The sequence below is a fragment of the Apteryx rowi genome, unplaced genomic scaffold (assembly GCF_003343035.1).
Source record: "Apteryx rowi isolate R43461 unplaced genomic scaffold, aptRow1 scaffold_2, whole genome shotgun sequence".
Lineage (NCBI taxonomy): Eukaryota > Metazoa > Chordata > Aves > Apterygiformes > Apterygidae > Apteryx > Apteryx rowi.
Genome location: NW_020448307.1, coordinates 11,066,845 through 11,076,670, shown reverse-complemented (window position 1 = coordinate 11,076,670; position 9,826 = coordinate 11,066,845). Strand labels below are relative to the sequence as shown.

At 41.4% G+C, this 9,826-nt stretch overlaps 1 protein-coding gene across 2 annotated transcripts; it reads right to left on the bottom strand.

The window, feature by feature from the left end:
* Window positions 1-1,963: 1,963 nt before the first annotated feature.
* On the bottom strand, window positions 1,964-9,826 carry HAVCR2 (hepatitis A virus cellular receptor 2). Of its 2 annotated transcripts, XM_026063506.1 has the most exons (8): window positions 9,550-9,826; window positions 6,789-7,133; window positions 6,122-6,172; window positions 4,491-4,570; window positions 4,174-4,239; window positions 3,292-3,406; window positions 2,630-2,669; window positions 1,964-2,208 (listed from the first exon to the last, which is right to left on the bottom strand). In XM_026063506.1, the coding sequence occupies exons 1-8, from the start codon at window positions 9,596-9,598 to the stop codon at window positions 2,115-2,117; spliced, it is 840 nt and encodes a 279-aa protein (XP_025919291.1). In that variant the 5' UTR covers window positions 9,599-9,826; the 3' UTR covers window positions 1,964-2,114. The 2 variants fall into 2 exon arrangements, with proteins under 2 accessions (XP_025919291.1, XP_025919293.1); XM_026063508.1 differs by lacking the exon at window positions 6,122-6,172.

The window sequence follows — 9,826 nt, the reverse complement described above, 5'->3', positions numbered from 1 at the left end:
ACCAGACCAAACTTCCTCCAGTTCTGGTCATGGTCCAGTGCCCACAGCAGTGACATGTGCTCAGTCAGGCAGCAGAGAAGTAGTGTCTACAGTGGCGTCATACACTTTAGTTTAGTAGCTGTTACTGACAGTCAAATACAAAATTACAATCTAAAATTAACAGGTCTGTTCTAGTTTCAGTACCTTTTTACACAAGGCAACTCGTGACATGAAGACATACGCAGAGTTGGTTTCCTCTACGGCCTCTCCTAGCCCACCTCCGAGCTTCCCCATGCAACACTTGTGCATCCACTTTCAGCTCTTCACTCAAAAGTGAATTCTTCTTTCCGGTTCCAGCCTTTTAGGCCTGCTCTCATGGGCTGCCCCAAGACAAGGCACTTCACAAGGGAACGCACAAAACACGCCAGCACCACCGGTGCCACCTCGCTCTCTTGCCCTACAGGAGAGTCCCCCTCATGCATGACACATCCCCGCAGCTGGGCTCGCTGGGACTTTGGGGCTGGGTCCTCYCTCCCCAGCCAGCTCGAGCCCTCCTGCAGCGATGGACTGTTGGGGGGGGGGTCACAACCAGACCGTGGCCCCTGAGTATCTCAACTGTTAACCCAGATACCTACTGATGTTACTRCTGCTCCTTTATGCCTCAGTGGGCACTACAGCTTTGATCTTTGTACAGCTCCCTGGAAAATGATGATCTCAATGACAGACAGGCTGCTGAGAGTCTGCCAGTCTCCCTGGCAGCAGTAACGTCGCTTAAGTGTTGCACATGGCTGCTCRGACCAGGCTCCAGAGTGARATCTGTGCTGACTGATACCTGGTAAGAGCCCRTCTCCCCCTCCTGCCTCGACTACTTCTCCGCTCTTTCAGGAAGTCCCCAGCATCTGTTTAAAAATGTTTTCTTAAAAATAATTGAGGAAAACTATTCTTCCAGTTAAAGCTGGGTGGGAGACTTGTGTCTGCTGCTCAACAGTGCATGAAGGGCTGATTCACCCTCACGGGGCTGCCTCCGTTTTCAAGAAAACCAGCGTTTAGTGTTGCACAGAGCAAAAACTGAGAGTTGTGGCTAACCGAGGAGCTATGCAGGAAAGGCTCTGGGCCACAGGTGCTCCTCATTTATGAACTAAAACCCACCAAATAAATACAGCATAAGACATTAGAGCTGTTTGGTATTTAAAGGGGCGTAAAGGCAGGGCAAACTTTCAGCCAACATTTTGTGCAATATCCATGACTTCTCTGTAAGCAGTGAGAGGAATTTTAAAACTAATTTTCCAGAGTAGCTGGGGTTTTTTTGTCTAGCTGTTTTAGAGGCCTGGAAATGAGACTTTCTACACCAAGGACTTGTCAGGGCATGTGGGGGCTTGAGGAGAAAGCCACAGAAAGAAACCGTTGTATTTTGCAGAGGAAAATACACTTAGTCATAGTTTGCTGAAAGCAAGTTGTGAATATTCCGCACACCAAAATACTGGTCCTGTAGGCTCCAAGAACATCCCATGAGGGGCTGAGCACCAACAGCTCCTCCAGATTTAACTGTGGGTGGACAAAGATTAGTACATTGCATAACTGAGCCATTACCAGGAATAGATATATCCAACTTTAACAAAAATTCAGTGAAATGTATTTTGAAATATGAATACTACCAAGTCTTTCCATACTGTCATCTTTGCCATGGCAGCTCTGAGGTTGCTCCTCCCCTCAGATGGCATGGAGTGTTTTGTAGCTGGCAAACTGAATACATAGTGAAAACAATAAATATTAAAAAAAATGAGTGTGGTTTTCCTTTTCTGACTGACCAGCTATTCTGGCACTTCCTTTTTTTCCAAAAAGAAAGAGAAAATTTGAATCAGATAATAAATATAATAGCAACTTTTTCTGTGTTTCAATAAGTGGATTCTGGAAATAATATTTCCATTTAAGCCAGTAGGAGTTCTCTTTCTGGAATAAGCTGATAAAGATTTTAATTAGAACGTTAGCTTTTATTTGCTTTATTAGAATGATGTGAATAATTTGTTGGTAGTCCACTCACATTTAGCTGCTGAGCAAACAGTTTAGGGAGCAGCTAACATTTTGCAAACTATTTAATGTCCCAGTGATGAAAAAGGCAAGCATGAGTGCATTCCTTAGTGTATTGTATAAATGTTTTCCTCTGCATGCATCTCAACTTCCAGGGCATTTTGGTTCCCTGCACGTTCTGATCTCCAAAATATGACAGAGCTGCAAAAAGAGTAAAAAACATGCTGTTAAACAAACAACAGACAATGGAAACACAAAAGAACAGATAGCTAAATCAACCAGCTCACTGGAAAAAACGTAAAATATACAAAAACATTTATTATTTAAACACAACTAATAATGAATCATTTCTCCATTTATGAGACAACCCACACAAAGTTTTCATGCCCCCTAATGCAATGAATTGGCAGTCATTTTTGTTTATTAACTAATGACGAGTAGCAGGATTCATTAATTTCTTTTTACAATGTTTCTTATTAAGTTAAGATTAAAAAAGAAAATCAAATTAAAGTATGTGGTGGAGTGAACAGTCAGCATGTGTCTAGGAGGAAAAACAACAATTTCTTTCTGGGACCGGTTTTGTCCTATTAGGTAAAGCAGAAACAGGGAAGAGAATACTTACCTTGGAAAGTTATTCAGCTTCTTCATATTGTGTAAATAGTCTAAGGATCATCCAGAATGAAAAGAAAGAAAGAAAAACAATGTTCTTTAAAGCACCAGAAGCAAGGAAAATATCAGGTTCATCAAGGGGGGAAAAAAAAAAGTGCTAGAAACTAAATAAGGGAACTTTAAAGCAGATGTTTTCCGTATAGGAAATCCCCATTGTTTCTATGAGGTCAAATTCATGTAGTTTGGAATGACCAAGAGCCTCTAAGGAGAAAATCTGGCACAAAAAGCATTGGATATAGTTACATGAACCTGACGCACCACCCCTCATCATTGGGAAGGACGGAGACAACACGGCAAGCAGGGAATGGGTAACATCCACGAGGAAAGGAGTGGGGCTGGGGAGGAGGGCTTGTATCTCCTCACTAGCCTCTGGCTCAGCAAATTTCTGTGAAGTCTGAGACCTAAAACGACTAAACATATTGGCACCGTGCAGACTGGTCACCCGGACGCCACGGTGGAGATCTGACCAAGCTAGCGCAGGGCGCGGAGCGAGGCCGTGCAGAGACATGAACTCGCTGCCTCGGAGCAGAAGACCTGCAGCAGCTTCCACAGCTGTGATGAGCAGACGTCCCTACCCCACCCTTCCTGGAATACTCTCYGCTGAAAAGAACTTACGTCTACTGAGGAACAGAGCCAAAATAAGGATGACAAGAAGCACCACACACATGCCGATCCCAATGTATATCCCATTTTCTGAATACTGTGCACTGTGAGCTGATACAGACACATTCTGTCAAACATAAAACAGATGGGTATTAGTGGCACCAACAGGAAAAAAAAACCCATGACCCAAAGGCCATTTGCGCATTTTGCAATCTGGCAGTAAAAATATACTTGAGAGCAAGAGCCTAATTTGAGATRCAGGACTTGTTTCAAAGAGCCACATTGCTATCTATAGTTGTGTGAACCGTGCTGTTAGATGTGTTGTTTCTTGGGATTGTCAAAGAARCTGAAGTTATGACAAAACCCGTTCATTTAGAATTAATATTATTTGATTAATATTTTATTTATTTTTATGAGAAAAAAAATTGCCTAGCGTATCCTTTTTTTTACCGTCAACTTCTTCAGTAGTTATTCAAGGCTTTTTCCTGATTACTGAATCTGCCTTCTCCTCACTTTGGTCTTTACTTATGCAAAACTTCTTTCTGAAGCCAGGAGCTAAATATCTAACCTCTCAGCAGGAACTCAGGCCTAGGAAGAAGTTGAAATTCAGTATGCTCCCTGACTTATATTCTGCACATGCGGCAATATGAATGCCCCAGCACATACTACCTTGAGGTATTTAGCATCAGGCTTTCCTAAAGGGAAGCTTGGCTGTCTTGCCTTCCTGATAAAAGTCAGATGATGTTACTGCCTGGCAACCTGAAACGTGCTGGAGGACTCAACTCAGCAGGGCAGACACGAGCTGTCTCTTCTCACCACACCGTGCAGGGGGTGCAGGTCGATCCCCCGCTATCAGGCAGTCAAATTTCAACTCCTCCCCACATCCTGTCATACCTGCAAGTCTGTGGTTATATCTGAGCAGTCTGAGATGAAACTGGTGCTTGAAGAGGGATCATAGGCCTGAAAGGCAATATAGATGTTGCTAAAAGTTTTTCTGAATTAATAAGAAGGAAGTAATTTATGCATACAAAGCAAATTGTTTTTTTTTCCACATTAGTAATGAACACATAAGCACTAAATGTGCAGACTACGAAAAAATATTCTTCTGCAATCGAAACAAAGCACTACAAGTGAACTGTAGAGATGACCCAGGAACCTCCCATGTCTGACCGCTTAATCTAGGTATGTTGTATCTCAACAGAGATGCTTACAGTCTGAGGAGCTTCTGAACCAGAAACTGAAGGCCATGTTGTTGTGACAGTAGGGGATGAGTCACTGGCAGTCCCAGGAGCTGAGCAAAAGTAAGACAAACCAACACGTCACTTGCACAGAGAACCATTCGGCCATGACAGAGAGGAATTTATACTGCTGACCTTGGGCCACCTAACTAAAGTATCTAAATCAGGAGTTTTGGGTCTGTATATCATCAAAGAGGTTGGTGCCTTCAGAGGGCAGCCCAAAACTCCTAGAACGGGAGCCTCTACTACCCTTTTCAGTGCTTTGAATTCCTTCCAGGAAACTCTCAGTTCTCGACACTGTCTAAACACAGAACCTAGAAAGATGGAGTTCCCAAGATGGGCACCTGATTTCAGAGCCAAGAAGAGGCAGCTGAATGCCTAAAGCAAACTTACTTCATCTGATGCACACATTAATGTTAGCTCAGGGCCTTGAGAGAAAAAGTGGTGTGAAGTTACAGAAAGCAAGTGATACTGCATTATGCAAGCAAACCTCAAATTCCCAAAAAGCAGCTACATAATAAACAGGTTGACCAAAGTGTGATATGTTTGAAAAAGGACCTGCAGCATTTTAGAGGTAATTTCACAGAGAAGAGCTAGAATAGAAACAGTCTGAGAAAGTTTTCACTTCTTCTTTCAAAAAGGAAATGTAGCTGTTGTAACATTTCAGAGCTGCTTAATTGGAAACCTCTGAGATTGAGGGAGAATGCAAATGGCATTCCCAATTTTTATTTCAAAATCAAAATCCTGAGAATAAGTTATCATTAGACTATGAACTATCTTTTGTGTACTGGAAATTTAAGTTGGCTTTTTCAGACTGAAAAAGATACACCTGAGTGGGTATATGACTATAAACTCATGAGTGGAATGGAGAAATTAAATGAAGAATAGTTGTTCACCGTCTCTTCCAGCACAATGAAGAGCCTTACATGAGACTATTAAATATGCATACACACAGCGCATTCAGGGAACCATTGAGACACAAGGGTAGGACATAGCAGGGTAGGAAAATACTTTGGGGATGTATCACAAAATTTCTATGCTGTTCCTATGATCCTCTTTAACCATCTGCTGCTGACCACTACTAGAGACAGAACCCCGAGCTAAAGGCACCTTTGAACTAGCCTAGTGAGAACTAGTTCTAGTTCAATAAGACTGTTCCATGTTACGTTGAACTGAGTGTCAAATAAATTGATTAAATAGTAAGCACACCAAGCCCCTAAAAATTTCTGATTCACTGTTCATGGAATGCATTTTCAGATGACATGGTGAGATTTTATACCACATGAAGAAAACAACACATGAAAAAAACAACCACATGAAGAAAGCAACATTTGCAGCACAAATGAAATGACTACTCAAACCTAACACAAAAGGTTAACATCTGGGAGCAAAATATCTCCTGTGTGTACATGCTCCTTCTGCCGGATTATCTAACAATTTCAGGTAGAATTTATAGGCCAAGTGCTGATCTCAGGTACTATGGTAATGTTTAACAAATTTTAGCCAGTACTTTTCTATCATCTAGCATTTCTTTTCCTTCCTAAGATCCCCATTGCAGTATAGCTTATATATGCTATTGAGATTAATACTTGGATAAAAGTTACCTGAGGTCTGTTCAGAAGTGTAAGTGTGAGGACTTGGAGTAGTGATCCTAGCTGATGTTAAAAAATGAAACAAAACCAACATACATTATAATTAACCTTAATATGCATACATGCAGTGAGAAAGAGAAAATGTTTCTATAATAAACATATCTTAGCACTAATTACACAGTCACATCTGTTACCCACTTGATCTACACATTATTCTTTCTACCAGCAGAGAAACACTAAATTCAAAGGAGGAATTGATACAAAATTTTTCTATATTAGCTACCTCTGTGTCCCTGAACTTTACTCTGGAATCCAGAAGGAAAGATGAAGTGCTGTCTTCTATGAAAAGGGTGCAAGTACAGCGCTTCATGGATGAGTAAAGCACCTTATGCTGCCCTTGCTCTTGATTTCTACATGTAATACTTCTAAGAATGCTAAGCAGTCTTGTGTGCCATGAAACAAAGGAATACGTTCTTATTGAATTACAGTGACTATCTTGGGATCACAACAGTGTCAAAGGCAGCTTAATTTAAACAGCACCACCAGCAGATCCGCAAAGTCCTAAAGATCAATACTATGGACGATTATAGATATCATGCCACCACAAGCTGTGAAATCCAGACTCAGCAACAGATTTACCCACAGTAGTAGTCCCACAACAGAGCACGTCTGCACTCACCTTTCTCAATCACAACCCTGTGATTACTTGTCTGATCATTGAACAACCCTGGGATCTCTATGCGGCAGCAGTACGTCCCACTGTCTGCTTCCTCTGCGTTCACTATTGTGAGGGACACGTCCCCCTTTGACAGGTCCCCTTTTAGTTGGTACCTCTTGGAGGACTGCACTGTCACCTTCCATCCATCTGTCCAGATAATGGGCTGAAAACATTTTGAAGCAGGGCAGGCACCACGACCCCAGCACATTGTTGTGATGTCGTTTCTCCTCTTAACACTGTAAGAGCAGGGCACAGTGATATCCTGACCAACCACACCTTTCAGGATTGATCCTGATACTGTGGGGCCTGTGGACAGAAAGACAAGTGTAGCTGTTGAGCAGAGTGTGCACAGGAGGAAGCTTCCAGAGCTTGCCTTGCATACCCCATTACATCCCATCCCATGAAAACCTCCAGGCATTCCTGGGTCAGGTTCTCCACAAACAGATGTGAAGCCCAGCAGGACTGATGCATGGTGAGGGACAATGTTCCAGCCAGCGCTTTTGTTGAAAACGTGTCTCTAACCAGAGATAGAAGAAACACATGTTTTCTACAGCCTCTGCAGGTAGGCAGAAAAGCAAAGGGAGAACAGAGTTTGGATCTGCACCGATTCTTGTGGGGAGATTCTCTTAGCACCTCTCTGTGCAGCCTTAATAAAATCAGAACCCGGGAGAATTTGGGAACTAGGTAGAGAGGACAATATCTGTCATTCTACCAGTTGCTTTTTACAGGGAAACAACTCACTTCTRAGGGAGGGAGGTATTCTGGAACAACATAATACAAATGGGAGAGCCAGAGTGAGATAACGCTGTCTAAAAACCACCACAGTTTATGATCTGATTTGTTGCATGAAATTCGCTAAAATAGAAGATGCTGAATTGCTCCTGTACCCCTTCACAGAAAAGGCACTTGCTATGATCAGCTTTGTGGCTTTTCTTCAGCTGTGTCCRGTCTGTTAGCTCTTCATTTTTTTGTTAATTTAGATTAAACCAGTCCACACATGGGGGAAGAGTAAGACATTGCCTTTCATTAAAAGCATTGTGGAAATCCCTCCCTTTCAAGCAAAAGTCACTGAACAGCAGATTTCTTCAGAATGATCACTGCTGAAACCATTTCCTCCCTGATGACAGATTTGGCTGGTTCCTATTTGAAGAGATTTTTCAGAGTTTTCCCAAGAAATTTTATACTTTCTTTTCTTGTTATCTTATTTTCTTCCCTCGTTCTTATGAAGTTTCTAACTTGCTAAGTTCCCATTAGAGGTTATTCAAAGGTAATGAATCTTTTCAGGTTCACAGAAGGCTAAGTCTCAGACTGATAAATCAAAACATCTAGCAACCAGTAGCACACTCATTATAGTGAGATAGTTTCTCCTGCTGTATTTAAACTACTCTGGTCAATATTTCCTTGAGGAAAATTTTAATAAAAAAAGGTCTGCCAGCCAAAATCATTCATGCTCTGGTGATCCAGATGGTCAAAGCCACTGTGTAACTGCTTTCTTCTACCAGACTATACGGTGGGGTTCCTGGGGTACATACTCTGTCTGCTTATACTGCAAAGAAAACTGTTTGCCATATACCTAGTATTACACAGTCCTTATCAAATTCAGTAACATGGGATCAAATGCCTAAATATTTCAATCTGTCTGTGTTAACATTTCAGGGATAGAATTCTCTACAGCAGCTACAGAAGGAAATATTTTAGTGACAAATTTTGGAAATATTGGAAATATTTTAGTGATAAAATTTTCTCCATTAAAAGTCATAACCATAATTAGGAAGCTCCCCAAGGCAGGTCAGCCAACACATGCTGGTGGATCCCAAGCATGGTGTGGCTTGACTGAAACTGTCACTTGCAGAAAAGCTGTCTTTCCCAGCTCATCTCAGCCATTTTTCCCATCCTAAGCTATCTTAGTTATAAATAAGTCTCATGCAGTGACTGCTACAGTAACATACGAGAAACTGATCTCTGAAAATAGATTGTATTTTATCTGATATAAAAATCAGAATCAGAAAAAGCTTTATAAAGAACTAGAGGAAACAATATCTGTAATATTCCTTGTCTGTCTGTTGAACATATCCTATCACCAAGTTTTTAATGTCTATCTGCCTACACTAGTACTGCTCTGTAACCTTTTGTCTTCACTGCTGTTGCCTTTAACAATATTGTCCTAGGAGAATGGCTGTTTCTCATATAAAAAAAGATAAATCATTTGTCTGTCCCAGTGAAAAGTTCATATTGGCTGAAACACACCAGAAGCCACTGGTAATTTAAGCTTTTCCTTAACTTCCTATGCGTTCACCTTCACAAAGACTGTTGAAGAGAAATAACCTTGTTTTACATCTATTCTAAAATGATTTAAAGATCTCTGCTAATCTCAGAACATCATCCCCCCCCACCCCCCAAAAAGAAAAACTTTCTACTTAAGATTACTTGCCAACAGGCCTAAACAAACAGCCTCAGAAGCAGTGTCTTCAAAATCATCATACCCACAAATACGATTTTACCTTAAAAAGTGAGACAAGATCATCAGAAGACTATTGAGCTGCTGGGATTAAGTTCTATTTATAATGCAAAACCGAAGTTTCTCTAGCAAATTGTGCCATGCGACCCCCCCCCCCCTTACCTTGGTAACATAAAATCTACCTCTGTAACCATCAGAAACATAGATGCGTGAGATAGTTACCTCCATCTGCTTCCGGTTATTCTTTTATGCCCATTTAGTTACCTGTAAACACGATCAGTAGAATCCAGTTCAGGGAGAAACGAGAAGACATGGTGGCTGAAGAGGAGAAAGAACACTCTTGTTCGCCCTTTGGGCACCCACATTTATACAAACTTGTTTCCTTCACATACTTCTGTTTTTACTTCCTCAGTATCAGTGCGTCAGCTATGCTAGCTACAGCTGAGAATGTCCTTTAATCTCATCAGGATTGCCTTTGCTGTGGTTAGTCTTAGTCTCTTACAGCACAGTGAAGCTATTGCTGTTATAGCACATAGCTAAG